The 24442-nt window shown below is 64.0% G+C and overlaps 3 protein-coding genes and 1 long non-coding RNA gene across 11 annotated transcripts in view; 2 read left to right on the top strand and 2 right to left on the bottom strand.

Moving 5' to 3' along the window:
* Positions 1 to 3558: 3558 nt before the first annotated feature.
* Positions 3559 to 5047, top strand: LOC311422867 (gastrin/cholecystokinin-like peptide). Its single transcript, XM_084496364.1, has 2 exons — positions 3559 to 3775; positions 3887 to 5047. Exons 1-2 carry the CDS (start codon positions 3574 to 3576, stop codon positions 4003 to 4005), a joined length of 321 nt encoding a protein of 106 aa, XP_084352490.1. The 5' UTR covers positions 3559 to 3573; the 3' UTR covers positions 4006 to 5047.
* Positions 4197 to 18257, bottom strand: HAP1 (huntingtin associated protein 1). 6 transcript variants are annotated; one of them, XM_084496340.1, is made up of 17 exons: positions 17967 to 18246; positions 14659 to 14906; positions 13981 to 14175; positions 9411 to 9487; positions 9173 to 9289; positions 8977 to 9077; positions 8694 to 8802; positions 8470 to 8548; positions 8248 to 8378; positions 8071 to 8145; positions 7847 to 7984; positions 7693 to 7760; positions 7428 to 7595; positions 6897 to 7216; positions 6579 to 6797; positions 6062 to 6164; positions 4197 to 5289 (listed from the first exon to the last, which is right to left on the bottom strand). In XM_084496340.1, exons 1-17 carry the CDS (start codon positions 18017 to 18019, stop codon positions 4893 to 4895), a joined length of 2598 nt encoding a protein of 865 aa, XP_084352466.1. In that variant the 5' UTR covers positions 18020 to 18246; the 3' UTR covers positions 4197 to 4892. The 6 variants fall into 6 exon arrangements, with proteins under 6 accessions (XP_084352466.1, XP_084352470.1, XP_084352471.1 ...); XM_084496342.1 differs by having other exon boundaries at positions 5161 to 5289; positions 6057 to 6164; positions 17967 to 18252; XM_084496341.1 differs by lacking the exon at positions 4197 to 5289 and adding an exon at positions 5439 to 5695 and having other exon boundaries at positions 17967 to 18257.
* LOC311422868 lies at positions 16494 to 20718 on the top strand. The gene is made up of 2 exons (XR_014685512.1): positions 16494 to 17079; positions 19904 to 20718. It is a non-coding gene; the product is annotated as an uncharacterized lncRNA (long non-coding RNA).
* Positions 20633 to 24442, bottom strand: part of JUP (junction plakoglobin) — a 19505-nt gene continuing 15695 nt past the window's right edge. For 2 of the 3 annotated variants that reach the window (XM_084496356.1, XM_084496358.1), the window contains exons 8-15: positions 23775 to 24113; positions 23225 to 23380; positions 22956 to 23075; positions 22634 to 22784; positions 22381 to 22502; positions 22067 to 22106; positions 21604 to 21774; positions 20633 to 21521 (exon numbers count right to left, since the gene is read on the bottom strand). In XM_084496356.1, coding sequence (XP_084352482.1) covers positions 21629 to 21774; positions 22067 to 22106; positions 22381 to 22502; positions 22634 to 22784; positions 22956 to 23075; positions 23225 to 23380; positions 23775 to 24113 — 1074 coding nt within the window. In that variant the 3' untranslated portion in view covers positions 20633 to 21521; positions 21604 to 21628. The remainder of the gene's footprint in view (positions 21522 to 21603; positions 21775 to 22066; positions 22107 to 22380; positions 22503 to 22633; positions 22785 to 22955; positions 23076 to 23224; positions 23381 to 23774; positions 24114 to 24442) is intronic. The other variant, XM_084496357.1, reaches the window with a different exon arrangement.

Here is a 24442-nt window from a genome sequence, read left to right as displayed (position 1 = left end):
GTGCAGGGGGACAGCGGGTGCCCTCGTGCCCTGCCTGCTCCTGGCAGAGCGCCTGCAGGCGGCGGTGAGGCTCGGCCTTGCTGCCTGCCTGAGGTCCTGGGGGGCTCTCGTGCTTGGTGGAGCTTTTCACAGAGCCCCTGTAGCTAACAGAACATGGGGTGTTTAAACCGTGGGGTTAGGAATGAAATCTGAGGCCATCAAACCTCCTCGGGACGCACCCACATGCGCCCAGATCTGGTCTGGTCGTGCCTCAGTTTCCTTCACTGCGGGGTCACCAGCCAGGCGGGGTGCTGAGGCTCAGTGCTGGATGTCCTCAGCTTTGGGCTTTGCTCCTGCACTCATTTTCTCCTCCCTTCCCTCCTGCTCTCCATTTTGATGTCCGGAACCTTCTCCCTTCAGCACAACCACTGCTCCGCAAACCCAGCTCGGGGGTGCTGAGCCGGGCGTGCTCCCCGCTGCCGTTTGCCAGCTCTGCTGCAACCCCGCTTCTCTTGGTGGGCACAGCTGAGGCCGGGAAGCAGGCAAGGGACACAGTGACACAGTCAGCATGGATGGTCACTGCCACGGCGTCTTTTGGGATGTCCAGGTGGGATGGAGCAAGCAGCCGGACAATGCTGGGAGAAGGGAACGAGCCGAGCACCCGCAGTCACTCTGCAAACATGCGTCAAGGCGCCGCCGAGCCGATGGGCTGCAGGAAGCAGCCGCCGTGCCCCCGTCACCCTGACGGCTCATTTGGCCCGGATCGAGCCTTTAAAAGCCAGAAATTGCAAAACAATTTGTTTGTTCCTTGTAAAAAATGCTCCCGGGAGTGAGCCATCGATTGCTGCGGAGCACTGGAGGTGCCGAGGCTCTGGTGCTTTCCTGCCCATTCAAAGCCCATTTGTTTCGGGTTTATTTATTTGAAGAGGGCGAATATTGAGCTTTGCAAACACGGCACGGGGGGCAAGGGCAGGCAGCAAAGCTCCGGCGTGTGCCCAATCCATAGCATATCACTGACACGTCTTTTATGGCAGGAGTGACACAAATGTCCTCTACAAACACAACGGGCTGAGGGTAAACACGAGAGGAGCTATTGATGACAAAAGGAAATACCAGACCCAGTGTTTTGCCCTAGTTTATGCCTCACTGAGCTCCTGGGACCCCCAAAAGCCTCCCCTTGGATGGGGGGGTCCCAGCTGTGGGGTCCATGCATATGGCAGGCCTGTGCCCAACAGGGGAGCACACTGCAGGGTGCTCTCAGAGCACCCCGGCCACATGCTGCTCCCCCAGCACCCATCGTAGAGCCCAGCAAGGGGCTGGGGAGGTTGTGGGGCAGCTATTCATGAAAATCAGCACATGCATGTAAAAAGCATGAGCTGTGCATGATGCTTGTAAATACACACACCCCACCTGTGCTGCATAAGCTGCAGCCATAGAAACATGCACACACATGTATGTGCAGCTGTCTACATGCACGCATGCACATGGGGAAAAAAAAATCACCCCTTGTAGTTTTAATCTGTAGAAATAAACATTAATGTCTGCATGCTTTTCCAACTTTTATGATTCTATCATCTTTTTTTTTTGTGTGTGTGTGTATCCTTTATGGTGCACATGGCCCTGGCCGTATGTTTGCATATAGAGCTGTGTGCATGGGTATATGTATGGTACAACTATAGCTTTGTGTCTGTTTCTGTAGCTCACCACAGTGGTACATCTAGCTGTGTACATATAATTTTCTATGCATTTCTGTACGTAAATCAATGTATCTTTATATATACATATATATATTTATAGCTTGATAGTGATCGATAAAGGTTCCATGCAACCAAACCTACACACACTCTTGGTCTGCCTCTTGCTCTGTATAACTATAGCTGTATTTGTTTATGCATAACTATCTATGCATGTATGCCTATAGATGTGTATCTAGAGAGCCAGTATATCTATAAGCATATTCAATATTTATACCTAGAGCCATTTTTATGTGCATAAATAAATAAATGTATGTGTATATTTGTGTAGCTAATCACACACACATACATTTGTGCATATAGCTATACACACAGGTAGCTAGCTAAAGAAATACACTTTGTACACCTACATACTACCATGGCTAATTGCCATAGTCTCCAGCCATATAAACATACATGCGTGCAGGCACACAGTATGTCTTTATATCGTTAACTTTATTTATATATGTGCATATGTATAAGACCATGCATATAAAAACACACATATAGGTATATTTATAAATGTGCATGTGGCATTGTATGCTTGTGTGTGTAAATACATGTACATGTATCTCTGTACCGATATTGCTGTACGAGAGAGAAAGAGTGTATATCAAGCGCTGCATGTATAGACATAGCTATGTATCTATACCTATATAAAACTCAAGCTAGTCTGTGACTGTGATATATGTGCACATAACTGTATGTGTTAAAAAGTGTGTGTGGGCAAAGGTGGACTATGTGTATGTATATGTATGCGTGTATGTCCTATATGTTTGTGTCTCTGTGTGTATAGACTCACAGAGTCATTTACTTTGAAAAGGGCGTCTAAGATCAAGTCCAACCTCTAACTTAGCTCTGCCAAGGTTACCACTAAACATATGCATGTATATCTGTGTGTGTAATCACATGTGTATATGTGATGTACGTGTGTGTAGGTACATGTATGTATATGTGTTTATATGTTTATATACACATGTGTATAGAATCATTTATGTTGGAAAGGGCGTCTAAGATCAAGTCCAACCACTAACTTAGCACTACGTTTACCCCTAAACATGTGCATTTCTATGTATATATCATGTGTATGTATGTATACATGTGTGTGTATGAGTATACATGTGCATATACACGTGTGTATAGAATCATAGCATCATTTACCTTGGAAAAGAAGTCTAAGATCAAGTCCAACCATTAATTTCAGCACTGCCAACTTTACCACTAATCAAGTGTGTGTATGTGCATATACATGCATGTGTGTGTATGTACACGTGCGTATGTGTGTGTACACCCGTGTGTACCCCCCTGCACCCCCGGTCCCCCCCGCAGAAGCCGCCCCGGAGCCCCGGGGGTGCTGCGGGGCGCGGCGGGGGCCGGCCGGGGCCGCCCCTCCCGGGGAGGAGCGAGGCCGGGGGCGCCTTGAAAAGCGGGGCCGGGCTCGGCTGCAGGTGAGCCTGAGTCCTGCAGCCAGCAGGTGAGGGATGGGGGGACGTGGGGCGAGGCTGGGAGGGATGGGGGGGACGTGGGGAAGGATGGGGGGACCTGGGGAGAGGCTGGAAGGGATGGGGGGGGGACCTGAGATGGATGCGGGGCGACTTGGGGACCAGCTGGGAGGGCTGGAGAGGGACCTGGGAGGGATGGTGGGGACACGGGGACCTGCTGGGACGCATGGAGGGGGACCTGGGGACTGGACAGGGGGACAGGGAGACCTGGGGACCAGTTAGGATGGTTGGAGCGGGGCTGGGGACCAGGCGTGCGCTGGGGATGAGCACCCCACGGCCCCACCTGCACCCCACCGAGCTGCTGGCCTCACTTGGGGGGCTGCAGCCCCTCTGCTCCCCTTCCCCTTCTCTCCACAGCCATGAAGGGAAAGGTGTGCGTCGGCCTCATCCTCGCCATCGTGGCCACTGCCTGCCTGTGCCGGCCGGCCGCGGAGGCACCGGGTGCCGTGGGGGACCCCCGGCGGCTCCCCACCAGCCTGGTCCGGAGGGACTGGCCCGAGCCCCTGTCCCAGGAGCAGCAGCAGCACCTCATCTCCCGCTTCCTACCCCACATGTTTGCAGGTACCACGGCCCCATGGGCGGCACAGGGTGGGCAGCCCCAGGGGAACCCCATAAGGCACAGCCCAGCCCCGGTCCCGGGTGGCTCTGACCCCGCTCCCTTTGTCCCAGCAGAGCTGAGAGACCGCAAGGGCTTCGTGCAGGGGGATGAGGGGGACGAGGCCCTGCACGACCACTTCTACTCCGACTGGATGGATTTCGGCCGCCGGAGCTCCGAAGACTCAGCTGCATAAGCGTTGCCCCCGCCGTGCAGAGCACTGGCACCCTTGGTGCATCTTTCTTGCTGCAATAAAGCTTTGGCACTACAGCCTCTGCCGCTGGGCTCTTTGCTGGGAAAAGCTGGGGGCAGGTGGCTCAATCCCCAACCCCAAGGGGATGCGCAGGGCACAGCAGGAACACACAGCGAGACACAGCACACAGGAGCTGCTTCAGCTCTTCACATTTATTGGATAAGGGACAGGGCACAGCTGGGGGCGAGGGACAGAGCCGGCGCGAGTGACAGCTACACCCTGAGACACTCACTGCCAGCAGCCCCCCAGCAGTGCTGCTACAGCTATGTGGTGGGCAGGAAAGAGTTTTAAAACCATTTGCCTTAAAAGTCAGCCCAGACGCTGCCCAGGTGTGGCGGTGGGGGTCTCATCCTGGCACATGCAGCTCCCCCCAGCCTCGAGCACAGGCTGAGCATCGCCCCTTGCTGCAGCCGTGACAGCTCCCAGGGGACAAGCTGCACATGGGCCAGGCGCAGCAGGAACCAGAACAGTTTTTATTGCTAGCAACGGGCTCCAATGAAGGGTCCACAGCCTCTGGGTGGGGACAGGGCCATTGTCCTCGAGTGCCCCGAGCATCCTGCACCGGGGACCCCTGCAGCTGCAGGACGTGGGGCTGGGGGAGCAGCACAGTGGGACCCTGTAGCATCGCAGTGTTGTGTCCTTGCAGTCAGGGCCAAACCCCTGCAAACCAGCGCCAGGCCCTAGGGCACCACCAGGAGGCAGCCAGGGCTTGGCAGAGACCAGGGAGCAGGAACCTGGCCCAGATCTGTGGGCCACAGATGGAGATGAAGAGGAGGAGGAGGACACATCACATCTCATCTCATCCCACACGTCCAGGCTCTGCTGTGCCATCACGTCGGCGCATCCCGGCCTCCCCCGTGCTCTCCTCGTGCGTAGGACAGCTCCCCCCGTGCCACCACCTTATCCAGCCCCAGGCGGCGTAGCTTCTCCACCAGGTTCAAGCTGAAGATGCTGCTGGGGGACGAGGGTTGCTGCTGTCCCCCCCCAGCCTCAGGAGGGGGCTGCAGGGAGCTCCGGGGAGCAGCTCGCTGGGGGTCCTGGGCAGGGAGTGAGGGGGGCCACCAGGATACGGCTGAGGGCACCGAGGCTGAGATGCCTCGCACCAGGAGGAGCCGGATGAGTCCCAGGGGGGTGCTGGGGGGGCCGTGGCTGGGCAGTTCTGGTGAGGGGGGGCAGAGGTTCAGCCTCTCAATGGGCCCACAAGAAGGCACGACGGCGTTATACAGACTGGAGGGGGAGAAAAAGAGAGCAAGGGGGGGGGGTATCAGGGGGGTGGCTGGAGCTGGGGAGGGCTGCAGACAGAGCTCAGCCCCTTCTTCTCCTCCTTCCTGCATGCTGATGGCCCAGGGAGGGGGCAGGGGGGGCAAGGGACAGGCAGCAAGGAGAGGAGGGGGTACAGGCACTGCTCCAAGGGCACTGGGAAGGCAAAAAGCTCTCCTTGGCCAGCAGCAGACAGCAGCCTCCAGCTCACCCCAGCCGGGGCACATTAGGGCTCATTAATTAAAGGTGCCTGGTCCTCACTCCAGCCCAGCCCCCGGCAGGAAGCAGGGGGCTTTGGCAGAGCTCTGCTCCGAGCCCTGCCTGGCTCCTCTCCTCCAGCACACCCTGGGAGAGGCCCCAGGGGTTGAAGCAGCTGCAGGAGGAGGAGGAGGAGGAGGGAAAAGAAAATCCACATCAGCTCCCAGAACAGAGCCATCCCAGGCACCAGGCAGACAGACATTGTCCCCCTCCTCCAAAAAAAAAAAAAAAAAAAAAAAAATCTTTTTCCCCCATCATGGAAAGCAAGGGGAGGCTGCCCCCAGCCTCCTGGGGGTGCCATGGCTCGAGCAGTGCAATTTGGGGATACGTCCATGAGCACCTCTCAGGGCAGCAGCAGCCGTGGGCCCCAAGAGTGCCAGGTCCTGGAGCTGTGGGAGGGGGGCAAGGGGGGGGATAAGGGAAGGGTTGGGGGGAGCAGGGGGCAGCGGTGCAGGCGGTGGGGGTGGGCCACGCGCCTTACCTGGGTGTCACGGTGGTGATCTCGGTGGTGGGGTGCAGGATGTGGCAGGTGGTGATGGTGAAGGTGGATGGGGTCTGGGGGAGGTTGTTAACAGAGAGGAACACTGGAAGGGACAGGAGACACCGGGTTAACGGGCAGGAGGGGGGGGGAAAAAAATCAGGAAAAGAGGCACATGCAGAGGCAGCAAGCAGGGCGCTGGGCATGCGGGAGCACCAAGGCTGAGCTGAGAGCGGTCCTGGCCAGCAGAAACCAGCACCCAGGGCGCACACCCAGCAGCATTTGGGTCAGCACCCGCTCAGCGGGGGCTCGGAGCCAAATTCTCTCCCAGACCGGCCCCCCCTCCCCGCATGCCCCCGTGCCACCGCGGCCAGAACATCCCCACGGGGAGGCAGGGGCAGAAGGGAGGGACGCCGAGGGGAGAGGGGAAGGGGCAGGGGGGTGCGAGGGGGAACAGCAGCAGGAGGGCAGGGAGGTGCCGGGGTCCCCGTCGCCCCCCGTCCCCTCGCCCTGCGCTCACCCCCGGGGCGCTCCTTGGCTTTGGCGGGCGTTGAGGTAGGGAGCAGCTGGAAGGAGGCGGCCTCCACCTCGTCCTCCTCCAGGTCGGTGAGGCTGTACACCTCCTCCAGGTCGATGTCCAGCTGCCTGAAGTCTTTGGTGAGCACCCCAGGACGGGGCACCAGGATCCCCCCCAGGTTGGGCCGGGCCAGCTGCTGCCAGTGGTGGAGGGTCACCGAGCCTGGGGGGGGGACACACACAAAACAGAGGGGATCAGCCAAGCCCAGGGGCACCTCCAAGGCTGCACGGGGGCACCGAGAAGCCCCCCCTAACCCCTCACCTTCCAGCGGCTTCACGATCTGCAGCTTGTCGGGCAGGTAGGTGAGGGAGCCGAGGGAGAAACCGGAGCCGGTGGTGAGCTCCGAGCCCCCCGAGTGGTTGGTGCCGGTGGACACGATGCTCTCGGTGGGGGTGAGGAAGCCGCTGGAGCTCTCCCCGTCCCGCAGCCTCCACAGCTTGCGCTCCCGCTCGGCCTCGAAGAAGGAGCTCTCCCCCAAGCCGTGGCTCTGCTGCCGCGCCGAAAGCCGCTGCACCGCCGCCTCCAGCGCCCGCCGGCCGGGGGGGGCAGCCCCATGGGGGTCCTCTCCAGACCCCTCGCCCCTGCCAAGGGGTTCAACATCAGGGGGCTGGGGGAAAAAGGGGGGCACGATCCCGCAGCGGGGCACCCCCCCTGCGCCCTACACCGCATCCACCCGAACCCGTGCTGCAATGGGGTCAACATCACACAAAGAACCCCAACCCCTCTGCAGGGGTGGCAGCTCCATCACACACCCCCCCCCACGACCACAACCAGCACCTCCCCAGCACTCACTGGGTGCCCTCTGAGCCACAGGAGCCGGCCGGGGGGGTGCTGCCCCCCCTGGAGGGGACGGCCGACAGCTGCTTGGAGCTGGGCGCGTGCAGGGGAGACTCGGAGCACGACTTGGCTTTGGCCGCCTGGTTCACCGCCTTCACCGTCTCGAAGACACGCAGGTAGCTCCTGGGGGCAGGAAGCAGGCAAGGGGGGTGGATGTTTGAACCAGACAACCCCCCCTTTTCACCAGGACCCCCCCCCTCCTTGAGGGGCTGACGCTCACTTGTAGTCCGAGGAGGATCCGTCCGTCCCCTTCCTCATCGTCCCCTTGATCTCAGCTGCCAGCGAGTCCTGAAAAGGCAGAGGACGGATGAAGATTTGGGAAAGGGGGGTGTGCACGGAGCCCCCCACCACCCAAGCTCCGCCGCTGGGCTCACCACGGGCAGCAGGCTGGGCGCGCCGTAGCGGCTGACGGTGCTGTTGGGGAGGCTGCGGCTGCGCAGGCTCTTCACCTCCTCCTGGGCTTCCTGCAGCATCCCGCCGCACTCCGTGTACTTCTCCTGCAGGTCCCGCAGCTGCGGGGGGGGGCACAGCTCAGTGCGCAGCCCCCCCAAACCCCCCTGATTGTAAGGGGGACCCACGGCCAGCCCCCCAAGCTCACCTCTGTCCGGAGCTGCTCCTGCACCTCCTTGGCCACGGCCAGGTGCTGCTGGAGCTCCTCCACCTCCGAGCCGTACTGCGGGATGGGTGGGTCAGGGAGCTTCGCCCTGAGCCCCCCCCATGGCACAGGGAAGGGGACACAGAGGGGACAAGGAGGGGATGGGGAGGGGGCTCTCACCGTGCGGCACTTCTGCTGCAGGTCCACCACCTGCGCCAGGAGCTGGCTGATCTCCTCCTGCTGCCTCACCGTGTCCTCCGCCTTGCGGGCCAGCTCGTCCGAGAGGCAGACGACCTGCTGGCTGGCTTCGGCTGGGGACAGAGCCAGGGGGTTGTCACCACAGCCCCCCAGAGCAACGTCCGGCCCCCCCACCCACCCACCACCACCCCCCTCCCCACGTACAGAACTGCTCCACGCAGTCGATCATCAGCTGGTGCTCCTGGTCCTCGTACTGGCAGGTCTCGATCGCAATGTTGGTGGCCTGGGGTTGAGGATGGAGAGGTTGAGCGTGAGGGGCAGCACCACCAGCACCCCCCAAAGGGGATTTTAGGGCACGCCGCAGCCCTGAGCCCTCCGTATCCCCCCCGCCAGCTTCGCCGCTGGGCACCCCGCGTGTCCCCTCTCACCTCCAAGCGAAGCTTCTGGTTCTCCTCCTCCAGGCACTTGAGTTTCTGCTGCAAGGTGTCGTACTGGAAGTACTGCTGCAGGGACGAGGACGACTCCTGCCGGCGCAGCCTGGGGACAGCGTGGAAGGTGCTGAGCACCCGCAGCGTGGGCAGGATGGGGGTCACCCACCAACCCCATCATCTGCAGGACCCCAGACCCATGGGGCTGCCCCAGCCCAATTCCTCCACCCACCCACCCCAAAGAAGCCCCAGGGGGTGGGCAGCGGGGCAGGGACCCACTCACGGCGTGGCGGTGGCCGAGGTGGGCTCACTCTCCTCCGTGGTGGTGGTGTAGAAGTGGAGCAGGTCGTCCCGCATGGAGACCTCATGGCGCAGCTGCGCGATCTGGGAGGAGGAGAGGGGACATCAGGGCACGGCCGGGGACGCAGTGGGGCGAGGGCAGTGCTCCGTGCCCAGGGGCTGTGCCCAGGGGCTGGTACCTCCTCTTTGGCCAGCTCCAGCTGCTCCTCCAGCAGCTCGTTGCGCTCCGTCAGGCTCCGGTTCTGCTTCAGCAGGGACTGCCCGATGCGCGCCGCCAGCTCCAGGTCCCGCTCTTTCTGCAGGGGGGGAGCTCTGTGTCAACCAAAACCCGTCCCCAATCTGTCCCCATTCCTGCAGCCCCCCAGGCCCACCCGCACAGCCCTGAGCTCCCCGTGCACGGAGCAGGCTGCGGCGTACCTCATCCAGGAGGTTGGTGACGGCGTCGATGTCGTGGTAGGTCTTGGTGATCCTGACGGCCCGCTCGGTGCACAGGACTGGGGGAGGAAGGCAAAGGGAAAACCCCATTGGGGTGGGGGGCTCAGCACGGCTCCCCTGCTGCCTCCCCCCCGTGCTGCAGCTCCCCCAGCACCACGCGTTGTCCCCTGCGCTTCGCTGTGATGGGGACAGGAGGTGGAGCTGCTCCACACTGGTCACCAAAATGGACTTCTCCGCAGCGTGGTGCGGGCAGAGATGCTCACGACAGCACCGCGGGGAGCGGAGCACGCTGCCGCCTTGCCCCCCTGCATCTCAGGGTGGTGGAGGCGATGTCAATGTCACCTGGTCACAGCCAGCACCCTGCCTGGACAGGCCAGCAGCTCTGACACAGGACACACGGCCAGGATGGAGAAAGGCCGACAGCAGAGATGGGACGGGAGGTGACATCTCCAGCAAAAAGCCAGATGGTACCAACAGTGACGGGTGGCATCGTGCAGGGCTGGGAGGCAGCGCCACCTCCCCTCCATCCTCAGTCCCCCTCCCCTGCCCTACTTTCTCCATGGGGCTGCTGACCGAGGCAGAGCCAAGCACAGGGATTTGCTCCAGCCCCTGCTTTGGTGGCTGGGAGGCAGGGGACAGACCACAGCACCCCCATTTCCATCGCACTGTGGGGACCCAGCACCAAAATTTGTCCTCGGGGAATGTTGTGCATGCACCCACCCGACTGCCCACAATCTGCAATGGGGCAAAGGCAGCTGCAGGCTGTGGCCCCAGGAACGGGCAGCAGGATCACCACGCTCGAGGCTCTCCTCTCCCCCCAGTGTCTGGGGCTCTGGCACAGACGGCCAGCATGGGGCCGGGGCCGTCTGTCTGTCCCCCCAGCCCCAGCCCCAACCCCACCGCCTGCAGACGGTGCCAGACGGCGCTGGGCACGCACCCAGATGGCAGCGCCGGAGCCACGCAGCAGGAGGGAGCCAGCAGCGAGCACGAGGCCCCGAGCCCTGCTCATACCCCAAACCCTTTCTGCACCCCACAGCCGCTGCCGACACCCCCTTCTTGCATCCACAGCCCCACGGGTGCGTGCCTCAGTTCCCCCCAGCAGAGCGGCGCAACCCCGTGTCTGTCCCCTTCCCCCCCCAGCCCCAGCAGTGCTCCCCCAGCCGGGGGGGCAGGTCTGGGGCAGGCAAAGTGGGTTAACAGGAGAGGCTCAGCCACACAAATCCCATTACGCCGCCCCAGCTGGGGTTGTGTAATGGTGCGTGCATCGCCATGGCAATGCCCCCACTCGCCACCCGTGTCCCCGTCCAGCCCCCCGCAGGCACAGCCATGGGGAGAGGGGGGGCCAGCCCCAGCCTCAGCCCCCTCCCCGTGCCCCAACAGGGCCTGGTCCCTGCAGGGGTCCCCAACTGCACCTCGTCAGGCCACTGAGCTGTTAATTGGAAGTAATTAGAGCATGAGCATCGTTATGGCGTGAGCAAGCGGCAGGCCCTGGGAGCCGCAACGCTGGCGGACACGTACGCACCCGCGCCAACTGCCAGGGCCTGATCCAGCACGACACAGGGTCCTGCGCCCCCAGGAGGGCAGCCCCCCAGCCCCTTGGGGACACGGCACTGGGGGACCTCTCCCCATCCCTCCCCTTGCCACTATCGGGGTGCTGACCACTGGGAAACATGGGACTCCCCAAGGGCAGCCAGTTTCCCCCCAGTGAGTGTGGTTGTGGGGGGTTGCCGACCCCATGGGGAAAGGCAGCGTGGCCCCAAACATGGGGTCCCGGTCTTAGGGCTGCACAAAAAGGGCCACCAGCAGCTGCTGGGGAGACCCCAGCCCCAAAACCTCCCTGACACCACAGACTGAGACCAAGACCCAGCCCCACACCAGCCCCATCCCCGCTCTGCGCACCCCCAGCCCCAGGACCCCTCACCTTCCTCCAGCTCCCTGGCGATGGGGTCAGCGTCGCCGCCCCGCTCCGCATTCCCGTTCAGCTCATCGTAGGCAGCGGGGCTGCTCCAGATCTCCATGGTGCCGAGCCGAGCCGTGCCGAGCCTGCTCGCTCCCGCCCCTATTTATGGGGTCGCCCCGGCTGCGCGCACCTGCCCGGGCGCATCCCGCCGGGGGCGGTGCTGGGCTGGAGCGGGGCGGGGGCGGCGGGGCCGGGGGCTGCCCGCTCCCCCCGGTAGGACCCGGCACAGCACAGCACGGCACGGCACGGTTGGGTTGGCTGCGCGCTCCCCGTGCGCTTTGGGGACCCGGTCCCGCTGGGGGCGCTTGGGAGCCGCGCTCCCCATTCTGCGCCCCGGAGCTTTGGAGCACCCCAAACCTTTGGAGCATCCCAGGAGACTCCCCCCTCCCCGTTGTGCAGCCCAGGATCAGGTACCCCTTGGGGGCACCCCATGGACACACTCTCCATCAGGCACCCCAAGGCAGGGGTCCCCATCGGGGCACCCTGGGGACGTGGTCACCATCGGGCACCCCAAGGCAGGGGTCCCCATCAGGGCACCCTGGGGACACGTTTCCCATCAGGGTGGTCCCGCTCAGCCTTGGGGTGCTGCATCCCACCTCAGCAGGACTGGGACACGGCGGGGTCTGGGCACAGCAGCCCCCCATGGTGCCAAGCTCTGACTGCCAAGAGGGGACACTGAGGGGTCGCTGGCTCCTGAGCAGCAGCTTTGTGGGGCTGACCCCAGCTGGGTCACGCACAGGTGGCAGTGTCTGCCCCTTAGGAGGGACAAGGAGGGGTTTCAGGACGCCCAAACCCTACCCGTGGGCACTGCCAGGTCACCACAGCGTGCTCCCTGCCCTGCACCTGGCCAGCCTCATTCTTTCACCCCAAACTGTCCCCATTGTCACCGAGCAGGATGCAAACGCTGCACGCCTGGGTGCCCAGTGTGGTGCTGGGACCCACGGGAGGGGTTTTCCTTCCTCCTCAAACCTGTCCTGCTCAGCAGCCCCTTTTCTGAGCCCCATCACAGGCTGGCATATGCCTGTCCCCTATAGGTCCTGGGTGCCCCACGCTCCCCGGCTGGCACCCCCAGCACCTCCACAAACGCCCTTGTGCTGAATAAATCCCTTGAAGCATAGAGGAGCTGGCTGCCACGTTGCGCAGGGGTGGTGGGCAGGAGGGCAGAGGGGTCTGGGACCCTACGGGGCTGTGCAGAGCCCTCCTCCAGCAGGATATTACCTCTGGTGATGACAATGCACACCATGACACCACCCGCCCCCTGTGCCTTTCCTCATTAGCACTGAGCTAATCAATGAATCGATGAGGCTGGGGCAGGAGCTGCCCTTCAGCATCACACCATCCAGTTGCCTGCGGGATTCCCACCCGCTGGCCCGCGCTCCCCTCCCTGTATCCTATCCAGGACCCTGACCACGTCCTGCCACAGCCACGAAACCCTCTGGGAGCTGGGGCAGGACCCAGGCGCCCTCAGCGCCCCCCTTTCCTCACTCCTTGTGCGGGTGGGTTCTGCCTGGGGGTGTCACAGCCCGAGGGCACCCCAAGGGCACAGCACCCCAAGGACACAGCCTGCGTCTCGTCTCGTCTCATCTCATGGAGGACGAGCAGGAGCCTCTTCCTCCTAATCTCCCGCCGGGGGATTTGCTCCTCCGGGCAGGTCCCCCGCGCCTCTGCGCAAGCAGATTACAGGGGGCTATTTCTGATGGCAGCTTAAGGGTTTTGGGGGGAAGGGATGAGGGAGCACGGGCCCCCGCCACACCGCTAAGGCACAAACGTCACCCAGGTGCCAAGGCACGGGGAAATGTGACACGGAGAGGGAGCTGACATGGAGAGGGAGGTGACACGGAGAGGGGACGGCGACGCACGGGGTCCTGCTGACCCAGATGCTGCAGGGCTGAGGGTCTGGGGGGGGCAGAAACACCCTGGGGTCAGCCACAAGCAGGGGGTGACCCCCAGCCCAGCCCCTCGTATATGGGCAGAGGGAGCCAGGCTGGCAGCGGGGCCCAGCCCCATCTGCCCCACATCCATCCCCCCCAGCCCCTCACTCTAATCCTGCCCCCACCACACGTGCACCAGAGGCAGAGACCCCTCTGTGTGCCCACCAGACCCTGACCCCATGCTGGGAAGGGGCCTCGCAGCTCCCTGGTTGGGAATCGCCCCCTCCCCAGCCAGGGGGCTGCGGGGGTCTCTCCCCAGGTACCCGTAACCCCACAGGGCTTTGCTGGCAGGAGCAGCCCCACACCCCCTTGGCCACTCCAGGCTGGTTTTGGTGACACAGCAGCACTTGGGGCCACCAGAACACCCCACACGGGTGTCCCCTTTGGTGTGCCACCCCAGAGAGATGCAGGGCACGGGGAGGGGGGACACACCGGGGTCCCTGGGGGCTGTCGGAGGCTCTCCGCGAGCGTCCGGCTCGGCTCAGCAGAAGCTGCTCCCAGAATTAGCCCGGGATGTTCTGGGCGAGGAAATCCACGCCGGCAATCCCGTTAACGGCGATTAACACCCCCACAGCCCCCACAGCCCCCAACCAGCCCGAACCCCGTCACCTGCGCCCCACTGCCCTCGCCCAGCCCCACGGCGCGGGACGGGGGCACTCACGGAAATACTGCAGGGTCTCCGCGATCTGCTGGGGGGTGAGGGGGGCTGCGGGCTCCGGGGGGGCAGGGGGGGCTCGCAGCCAGTCGTCGTGGTCGTAGCCGAAGACGGTGTCCGCCCGCAGCTTGTAGCGGGGCAGCTGATCACCCAGCAGGCTGATGATCTCCACCTCGGGGACATCGCCGCCGCTGCACAGGTCTGGGGACAGAGGGGCAGCGGGTCAGCCGAGGGGTGGGGGGGCAAAGAAATGGGGTGGGGGGGTGACGGAGGAGAGCTTCTTGCACCCCTTGGACCCGTCTGTCCCCTCGGGGTTTGGGGCTGGTGCCACCCCCAAAGCCACTCAGGAGGTGCGTGGGGGGCTGGGGGGTCCCAGCGCCGGGTGGCTGGCACACAGGGACCCCCCCCCAGCTCTTCCCAGTTCCCCGTCCCCTCCACCCCCTGCTTCCAGCAGGAAGGGTCCTGCTGCCATCTCCTGGCCGCGCTCAGCCCAGCCAAGCGGCGCTGGGGACACCAAGGATGAGGACACGAGGTGAGGGACGCCAGGATGGTGGCTCAGCAGTGGCCACGCGATGGGACCGGGATGAGGGGGGGGACCAGGATGGAGCTGTCCCACCCATGACACCCCCCCCACCTCTCCCCGGTCCCCCACGGACACCCACCGGCACCCCGGGCTCTACCCACCGGTGATGGTGGCGACATCGCGACGGGGCACGGGGTCAGCGTGGGGCAGGGCAGCGAGCGGCAAGGCCGGGCCGGGTGGGAGGCAGTGGGCGGGGGGGCGCTGGCCGGGGGGGGTCTCTTGCGGGACCGCGGTGTCCAGTTTGGCTGGCGTTACGTGGGGGAGCCGGCTGCCATGGGGGGACGCACCTTCCTCCCTGGCCCCCCGGAGAGGTGCTGGCAGGAGGCAGAGTCCCTGCTCCGGCTGGTACCTGGGGAGAAGGAGGTGTTAGGGAGCTGTACGGGGGACGAGGGACGCATCCTGCCCCCCAGCCACGTCCTCAAGCACCCGTGTGGACCCTAAGGGTCCTCCCCACCGGCTGAGCCCCTCCCTGGGGGCAGCATCACGGTGGCACTGCTGGGTTCTGGGCTTTGGGGAGACCTGGACAGCAACGCCAAAACTCATCCCATGGGCCAGGGGAACCAGGGGGACAGCCAGCACAGGGACAAGCCCCAGCTCAGCCCCCAGTGCCCTACAGGTTTTGGGGTTGGCGCAGGGTTGGCGTACCTGCTAAGCGCTGCTCCACACCCCCGAGCTGGTGGCCGCTATGTGGCGCGGGGTCTCGGCACCAAAGCAAACATTTGGTGACGTCCGGATGGGTGCCAGCTGGGGGAGAGGATGCTCCGAGGGGACCGGGCAGGACCCCGTTCCCCAATCCAGGTGCTCGGCAGCGGGCGGGCACGGCTGCGGTGCCGGCAGCTCTCGCGGGAGCCCTCGGGAGCCCCACCTCGCCGAGCAAAGTTCAGCTGCCATCCTCCACCCCAGCGCCGATGAGACGCAGAGCGCAGCCCTGCCGTGCGCCCAGGGCAGGGCCGGGCAGCATCTGCGGCCGTGCCAGCCCAGCCATAAACACATCATGAGACAGGCCATAAAGCCAACACGTTCCCGGCACCTCCAGCGATTCCAGCTCGGGCCGTGGCCACCGCTGGCCACACCACCTTGCAGGGTGGGAGCCCCCCGTGCCAGCCCCGTGCCCCCCATCTGTGCTGCAGCGGGGGGGCTGCTGCGTGCGGCAGCTCCTCGGCCCCAGGAGTGGGTCCAAGCCGGGCACGTCGCTGCCCTCCCTCCTGGCACGTGCTCCTGCCTGGCTGCTGTCACGTCCACAGCACCAGGGCAGGGCCACCCTGCGCCTGGCACGTGGGACAGCCACGGGGTGGCAGGGACATCCCAAAGCACGCCCGCAGGCCCTCTGCCCCACCACACCAGGACCACCAGACCCGGCTGGTCCGATCCTGCCCTGTGCTGCCCTAGAGAAAGGCTCCCTCACCCCGGTGGCTCTCTCCCTCCCCATTTTTTCCCCCAGGAAGGAGAGGGACCAACCGTGCCGAGGTGTCAGGCTGCCGCTGCCCCTCTCCCTCGCTGCCGCTGGCTCTGGGGAGCGAGCCTCTGCGTCAGCACAGAGCCCTGCGTCTCCTTTTGGCCCAGCTCCTGCACATCCATTAACTCTGCCCGGGCAGGGGACCTTGTTCAGACACGTGCGAGCAGCTCCCATCGCCCCCGGACCCCGCCAGCCCACCGGCGTTCAGCCACTGCGGTGCCCAGCGGCTGACTTGGGGACGTGTCCCACGGGGGCTGGCGGGGGGCACGGGGCGAGAGCAGGGGACGGTGGAGCCGGGGGTGCCCCAACAGTGGGGCAGGAGTTGCAGGGCTCAGCCCGTGCCCTGCTGCACATGCAGACCTGCACTCGCTGCTCCTTGCCCTGCTCTGCTGCTGTCACGCAGCTCCTGCCCGGGCTCCTCCTTGCAGCGCAGCCGCGCTGGGGCTCCCCCCAAACCCCTTCCCCACCCCGTGCCGAGGAAGCTCAGCAGCAGCTGAGCCGTGCTGCGGGCTGCGAGGCTTGCTCCGGGCTATTTTTTCCCCCCAGCTGCTGCTGCAAGAGCCTGAGGCTGGGTTGGGGAGTGAGGAAACTCTGCAAGGGCATGGGCCAGGGGGAGGTGGCTGGAGGGGCAGAAGGACTTGGGGAGCTTCCCCATGGGGACGCATGGCTTGGTGTCACCGTGCAGGAGGGACAGAGGTGCCCAGGCCTGGCTGGTGCCACCGCTCAGCACCTGGTGTGGCTGCTCCCACGCCTGCGGAGGAGCAATAACAATGCTCAGGGCGAGGGCAAAGGTGAGGCAGCAGCTCAGTCCCGGTGCTGGGATGGGGGTGACGACACTGCTGCCCTGCCCTGGCCCAGGGGACGTCCCCAGAGGAATCCCTGTAGCAGTCCCCAGCCTTGGAGGATCCCTGCTATCGTGCAGGGAAGGGCACAGCACGACCACAGCTCCTGCAGCCCATCAGATCCCCTCCCAGAGTTCAGGAGGCAGCCTCTGACCGAAGCATCTTTCAGAAACGGGCCTCTCCCCGCACCCGAGGACATCGGGGAAGGACGTCTGCCCCAGCAGGTAATCCCATGGGCCGCCTCACTTCCCAGGTGGAATTTGGCCCCCCCTCTTCCCAGGCCTCAGCTCCGGCTCCACCACCTTCGCTGCGTTGTGGCCCCCGGACACCTGATGCTTTGCCACAGGCACCAGACCTCCCCCAACGGGTGACCCCACGGTGGGTTTAGGGCTGAGCCCTGCGCCTTCCCTTCCCCCTAGAGAAATATCCTCACAGTGGCATCAACCTCTTCCCGTACAGCAGGAAAATCCCTCCCCGCTCCTGCGTGCAGACTTCCTGCTTCGTGCAGCGGGGAGCACAAAACACAACCAGAGCCCGGCCACCGCATCCGAGCCCCCTCCCCGGCCCCGCAGCCGAACCATCCCCAAGGGAATGGGGACCCCATCCCTGCTGCCACCCCCCCCAGGCCACTAAAGCCGAGAGAGGGGAGAATCCCAGCCGGGCTGGGAGACTTTGTTGGCGAAGCTGAAAACTTGCTCAGTGCGCTGGGGCTGCTGTATGGAAGCGGGGCTGCGGGGATGGGGAGAAAAAAGTGAATTATTGGGGGAGGGAGGGGGGGAAACGGGGACCGGCACAGCCCGGCACGGCTCGGGGGGCTCCCGTCGGACCGGGGGGGGTGCTCAGGGTGCCCGGAGGTGCCGGGACTCGGTGTGCCAAGGAAAAACGGGGAGAGCAGAGGGGGATAAAAAGGGGGGAACCAAGCGGGAGGCGCGATGCGCCCGGTGCGCACGAGAGCGCCGCAGCTCGGTGCGCCCCGGCGAGGGGCCGGGGTACCGGGAAAACCGGGGGCTGGGGGGTACCGAGGGGGTACCGAGGGGGTACCGAGGGGTTCCGGGGGGGTACCGGGGGCTGCAGCCGGGGCTGCGCGGGGCCGGGCGCGGGGCGCACTCACCGCTGCGCGCTCGCTGCTCCCGGCGCGGAGGCGGCCGCGGGGCCCTCGCCCATCGCTCCCGCGGCCCCGCCGCGAACAAAAGCCGCTCCCCGGGCAGGTGCGGAGCGCGGCCGGGCATGCCGGGACCTGTAGTCCGTCCCGCCGCCTCCCGGGACCCCCCCCCAATCCGCTCCGGGGGCCCGGAGCCGCGCTGAGCTCCCCCCCCGGGCACGCAGCTCCGGGGGGACCCCGGGAGAGGCGGCGGCTTCGTTGTCCGCAACTCCCCTAAAAAAATCAACCGCCCCCCCCCCCCCCCCGCCCCGTCGGTGTATCCCCAGCCCTGCCGCAGCGGGATGCGGGGGGGGGGGGGGCGATGCTCGATGTGGGTAGGGAGGGGGCACCGGCACCGCACGGGGCTGGGGGGGCGCGGGGGTGACAGCGAGGGAACCCCCCCCCCTCCCAGCTGGGGAGCTGCGGTTTTGCCACGGGGAGATGCGCGGGGGGGGGGTCCGGCCCCGGTACTGCCCAGCCTGGGGCACCCGGAGCATCCCTGAGAGGGGTCGGGATGGGATGGAGGTGGGGGGGGGGTCCCCGGGTGGGGGGGTTCCGGGCTTGGCACGGCCAAAACTCCAGGGCGAGCGGAGCCCCGTGGCACTGCGGAGCTGCCGGCAGGTGGCAACCGGGGACCGAGAAGGGCGGAGATGCAGCCGAGGGCTGGGCGAGGCGGGGGGAGCCCCGGGGGGGTCGTTCCCAGCTTCTCTGCCCGGGGGTCTGCGGGCAAGGGTCGGGGGAAGGTCCCTGCCTCCGGTCAGAGCCCCCCCGGCCACCGCAGCCCCGGGTTCCCAGCGCAAGGCGTCAGCGCCTGAACCCCCCCGCGGTTGGGTCGGCTGCTCTCCTGCACCCCCCAGCCCGGGCTGGGGGCTTTTCTCCCCATTGCCCACCCCTTGCAGGGGCTCCTGCAAGCAAAGGGATGCTTGGGTCTGGCCTCGTGCCCCCAAGCCTCATCGCTGCCCTGCTGGGGCTCCTATGCGCCCCCCCCTTGCCCCCAGAAGGCAGCCCCTGGCTGTGTTGTCTTGCTGGGCCCTGATCCTGGCACAGGCTGGGATGGGAAGCGAGGCTGCATCCCCACTGCAGCGATGCTTGGCCACAGCCCCGGGGCTGAGCAGGGTGCAGGATGCTCCCCCACCCCAATGGAGTGGTGCTGGAGGCAGCCCCGCTGCCCACGCCGACCCCTCTGCCCCTGCCCTTCAGCTCGTCCTTGCCCCAGGCTGCTGGGGTTGTGCAGCACAGAGCAGGGATAGGGCCCTGAGCGGCTCGAGGTGAGCAGGATGGGCAGCATAGGACGGCAGACGTGCAAACCTTCACACCCTGCCCTGCCCTGCAGCAGCCTGGGCCCCCACCTCGCCTCCCCACCGCGGCAGAGCTGAGCAAAAACACAAGGCTGGAGAGGAGCCGATGCTGACAGCGAGTGGGAATGGCCGCGACGTTGTTCCCAGGTCCCTTTGATCACAGCTCCCATCTCCCAGCACTGGTGGCAGCCGTGTCCACCCGATTAGTGCCTCGCCGGGGGCTGCACAAAATGAGCTTTGCTGCAGCAGAGCGCAGGCAGCTGCAGGGAGCTGCCTCCTCCGTGCCGTGCTGGTGCTGCACATCTCACCCCACGTGCACTGATTGCAGCACCCCAAGAGCCACCAGGCACACCTCTGCGTGTCCCTACTGCCCTGGTGGCATGGGGCTGGGCTCTCCCCGGGTCCCTCACTGCTGCCCAAGGAGCGCACGCAGCCCCCAGCTGGCACAGGGCAGAGGTACAAACCCACCTGGGACAGGGACATGGGCATCCCAGGGCCACCCCCATGTCACCCTCCCACCCCTAGCATGTATCTGGCTGTAGGCAAACCCCCACCTGCCTCTGCAGGCAGCCTCACATGAACCTGCTGCGGGTTTTCTTCTCCTGACAGCCTCATCCAGGAGCTTCGTGCCCCAGAAAGTGCTGTGGGAAAGCCTGAGGCAGGCAGCTCCTGGCAGTGCCTGTCCCCGTCCCCCGCATCCTTCCCAGGGACAGGTCCCTGTGCCGAGTGGCAGGGGACGAGGGGAGGCCGCCGAGCAGATGGGCGGCCGTGAAGTTCGCGGGTAACTTCGGGAACAGTTTCCACCTCCCAGCACGATCCCAGCCTGGCGCCTGGAGCCGCTTCCACATCGCTCTCCAAGGGAGCAGCTGTCAGAGTTAGCATTTCAGTTGAGAATATTTCCTTCTGCCATCTGCTCTTGCTATTAAAGCCAGGCGAAGGCAGGAGAAGGCGACCCTGTCTGACTGGAGTAAATCACTTTTCTAAGCCTAGCTTCTTGCAGCTCCGTCCCGGCTCCGCTCTATCAATCACCGAGGCTCGCTCGCAGCGCGCGCGTTTATCCCCTGGAGCTCATTAAAACGAGCTCCGTGCTGCAGCAGCAGCAGAGATGAGGCGCCGGTGATGCTGCTTAATGAACAAACATCTTAATTACCGGGAGTTTTTACCTCCTGACGGATCAGACAAGCAGCCTGGATGGAGCCGGCATACTAACGACCCAGCACCCGGCGACAGGAGGGCTAAGAGCAAGGCCGGGTGCTGCTGTGCCTCCTCTTGCCCTCCTTCCCCAAGGGACTCGCAACCTTCCCGAGGCGGTGGAAGAACAGGCTCGTGACAACCTGGGGCTGGGGGGGGTTATTTTATTCTTTGCTTTGGTCTATACAAAAACAACTTACAGAAATAATAAAATCTTCCATTCCTGAACCACACTCCAGTAACAGTCCATCCATTTCCAGTCGGAGCATTAAACCCTCAGCTCTAGAGCCTCTTTTTAAAAAAAAGTCATTAGGTAAGGAAAGAGGGGACGGAAACACACCACTCACCAAAAAGAAGGGAAACGGGTTAAAATGTGCAACAGAGATCAGTTACAAGGACACGGTTCCTAATGCTGGAGTCACTTCTCTATTGTTACTGTTAGGACAGGCAGTTACACAAAGTCAGCTCCCCAACGGCTGATCAGAAAGAATTAAACCGCAGACATCCCGATGGCTAAAACGAAGGTCTTGGGACATGGGACCATTTGTCTTCAGCAAACTCCAGATTGGCCTGATTAAGTAAGTCAGAGTTCGCAGAAGACAAAGGGTTTTCTCATGTTAGATTCCTTTCCTAGAACACTAACACGCAGAACGAGTAGTGGGGAAGTTAGAAAGCACAAACTTAAAGACGGCTAAAGCCGTTGGCACCATATTAAAAATAAAAAAGAAATATATATATTCATAGAAAAGACTATTTTGCCAATAAAAGGTTGATAATGATGCAAGGTTTGTGTGTCTTAAAGCTTCAGAAACAGTATCTTGGATGCTGGATGCGGCAGTAGGTGCTCGAAGCAGTCCCAGGAGGAAGGACCTTCTCCACAGACCCACAGCGAAGAAGAAAAAAAAAAATAATAAAAATTGAGAAACAAAACCTCTCGTGGGAATGGAAAAGTTTGTCTTCTCAGGCACTTCTGTCTCCCAAGTCCTTCTCGCGAATGCTCAGCTCTGGGGCCACCCTCTGGGGATGGAGGAAACACCTGCGGCGCGGCGGGAGGGAGCTCGCGTCACCCAGCGCGGGGGGCTCGGGGGGCAGCGCCCCGCGCACCCCCCCGGCGTTACCTGGTGCGGGGTCTGGGGCGCGGGTTTAGGCGAGCATGTGGTCGGCGAAGGGCGCCCGGACGCCGTCGCTGTAGGCGTCCATGGGGTAGTCTCCGTCCATGTCCATGTGCATGTCGATGGGGTCCAGGGGGATGTCACCCGAGTACATGGGGCGGTAGCCGGGGTCCAGCTCTGCCGGGGGATGAGGGACAAGCAGCTCAGCTCCTGGTGCTGGGGTGGGGGCAGCACCCGGGCTCAGCTGTCCTCCTGCTCCCCCCTGTCCTGGGTAGCGGGGAACACCGGGGCCATCTGCCACCCCCCGCCCCAAAAACTGCGGGCACAACGCGGAGCCGAGGGGCACAGCTCTCGGGGAGCTGAGCGTCCCCACGCAGGCCCGGCAGCTGCTGGAGAGCTCCCTGAGAGCATTTAAAACCAGCTCAGCCTCGCTGCGGGGCCCCACAGGAAGGGTTCGCTCTGTACTCACCATCTGAGTAGGGCTCGTTGATGGGGATCATGCTCTGAGCCTACGGGAGAAGGTGACACGGTTTTAAGACGTGGGGAACGTGCACGCGTGTGCGCGACGCTCCATGGCTACGCGGTGCCCAGCCCCGTCCCGTAACCCAGGGCTGCTGGAGAGCCAAGGCTGCAGCCCAGCCACCTCCCATCTCCATCTATCCACCCGTCACCCCCATCCCAGCTCTGCCAGGAGGCAGTTACAGGGTATGGAGGCAGGAGGTGGCCTCCAAAGGTGGCCCCGTCCCTGCGAGGCTCATCCCCCGTGCCCGGTGCCGTGCTCACCGCCTCCCACGCCGCGGGGTCGTGCTTGAAGAGGGAGTTGGTGAGCTCCACGGACACACGCTTCCTGTAGTCGGGGTTCTTGTCCTCGGAGATTCGGAAGAGCACAGCAGCTGCGTAGGTGGCTGCGGAGGGACAGGAGGCGCCGCTGACCCGGGCGGCGCAGGGACCCCGGCTCCTCGCCACGGTCAGCCCGAGGATTCCTGCTTCGGTGACGCCAACAAAGGGCAGCAGGGCTCAGGCCGGCTGCACTCACCTGTCCCCTCGTTCCTGGAGTGCAGCAGCTCCATGAGCGGAGCCGAGGCCCCCTCGGCATCAATGGCATCTGCTGCCTCCTTGTCCTGGGCCAGCTCGCACAGCACGCCGGCCGCGACGCGCTGGATGTTCTCCACCGGCGAGTAGAGGAGCTGTCAGGAGAGAGAAACGACAGCGTGAAGCAGTCGGCACGGCTGAATTCGTGGTCCTGGTGCAGCCCATTAGGTGCTGCCAGCTGAGTGCCACGGCTCCCAGCCCACCATGGGGACGTGCCAGCAGCTGGGAGGTGGCACAGCACAGCCTCTGTGTCCCCAGCCCCTGACCTGCACGAAGAGAGGGATGGTGTTGAGCCGGAAGATTTCCATCCGGTTCATGGGGTCCCGGGCCAGGATGTGCAGCGCTCCCGTGCATCCCTCCACGATCTCCTCCATCTTCACGCCATCCTGCGAGGGGACACACGCTCAGCCAGCGTCCCCAGACCGGGGCACGACCACGCCATGGGGACGTGCCACCCCGTGGGGACACCAGGCCATGTCAGGACCTGGGAAAAGGGGCACGGGCAGCGTGGCCAGACCCTGCCACGGGGGCTCACCGTGTAGGGCTGCTGCGTGCCGGCTGCGACGTGACGCTGAGCATCCTGGTGAGCCTTCACCAGCAGCTGGACCAGGCGGGGGATGACGGCCGCCTCCTGCAGCGGGGCATGGTTGGCCGGGCACAGGGCCAGGTTGCGGATCAGGCCGATGGTAGCCTGGAGAAGGGACCGGGGGGGGAAAGAAATCTGTCAAACAGGGACCGGAGGTGTGAGCGCACCCCGTAGGCCCCCCTGCCTGCCCCCACACCAACTCTCTCTGCAGCACAGGCTGACGCCAGCTTCCTGCACCCCCCACACACCCTCCCATACCGGATCTGCCTCCCCCTCAGTGCGGGGGTGGTTGGGGGGGCGAGGATTGATTTCACTGCAGCAGCCCAGCACGAGCAATTTCCTCCCATTAGCGGCCGCCAAGGACGCAGCCCTACGGAAACTGCAGCGGCCACCAGTGCTCGCTGCCTCCATCCTCCAGCTGCAAACCCCACCAGGGACCAGCAGCCTGGAGGCTCCCTCTAGTCCAGCCCCCAAATCCCCCCCCAGAACCACCCCACACCTTGACCAGTGGCCACTGGTTGGGCTGGTTGAGGAGCTTGACGATGGCGGGGATGCCGTAGTTGAGCCGCACGGAGTTCTGCGCCATCTCGGCCTCGGGGTGCCGGCTGGTGAGGTGCCGCAGAGCGCACACGGCCGGTTCGGTGATGTCCTCCTTGTCGCCCGCCCGCAGGATGGTGTGGATCAGGGCCTCCACCCCGTTCGACTGCGTCACCAGGGTCTTGTTCTTGCTGTTGTTGCAGGTCAGGTTGGAGAGGGTGCCGGTGGCACAGGTCAGCACGTTCACGTCGTCGGAGCTCAGCTGGTTCACCAGGATCTTGAGGACGCCGTCCAGGCCCTCCTGCAGGAGCCGAGATGGGAGGTCAGAGCAGTTCCCCCAAACATGGCCAGATTCTGCCCATGCAAGCTCTTCCCCTCTTGGGGTGTCAGAGCTTCTCCCCATTACATGGGCAGAATGCCTGCCCCAACCGTGGGGGCTCCCCCCTAGACCCAATCCCCTCTCCTTCGAGCCCCAGGCTTGTGCATCTGCAGCCGCCAGAGCTTGTGCAACCCCTGCTACTGCTCCCAGCACCTCTCAGCATCGTCTGGGCAGAGCGAACGGCAGTGCCCCAGACATGCGCAGCTTCGCTTCGAGTTTAACATCTCCTCCACCAACTTTTCCCTGCTGGA

This window comes from Aythya ferina, assembly GCF_964211825.1.
Source record: "Aythya ferina genome assembly, chromosome: 23".
Taxonomy (NCBI): Eukaryota; Metazoa; Chordata; class Aves; order Anseriformes; family Anatidae; genus Aythya; species Aythya ferina.
The sequence above is the reverse complement of the archived record's forward strand: the minus strand, read 5'-3'. Positions and strand labels throughout refer to the sequence as shown.

Excerpts from the sequence above, each read along its gene's own strand:
- HAP1 (XM_084496340.1), bottom strand. The coding sequence starts at position 18,019 with ATGGGCGAGGGCCCCGCGGCCGCCTCCGCGCCGGGAGCAGCGAGCGCG. Across the intron at positions 14,907-17,966 it reads GGAGCAGCGAGCGCGCAGCG|GTACCAGCCGGAGCAGGGAC; the intron begins GTGAGTGCGCCC and ends CCTTCTCCCCAG. Across the intron at positions 7,985-8,070 it reads AGGAGCAGCTCCGGACAGAG|CTGCGGGACCTGCAGGAGAA; the intron begins GTGAGCTTGGGG and ends CCCCCCCCGCAG.
- LOC311422867 (XM_084496364.1), top strand. The coding sequence starts at position 3,574 with ATGAAGGGAAAGGTGTGCGTCGGCCTCATCCTCGCCATCGTGGCCACT. Across the intron at positions 3,776-3,886 it reads CCTACCCCACATGTTTGCAG|AGCTGAGAGACCGCAAGGGC; the intron begins GTACCACGGCCC and ends TTGTCCCAGCAG.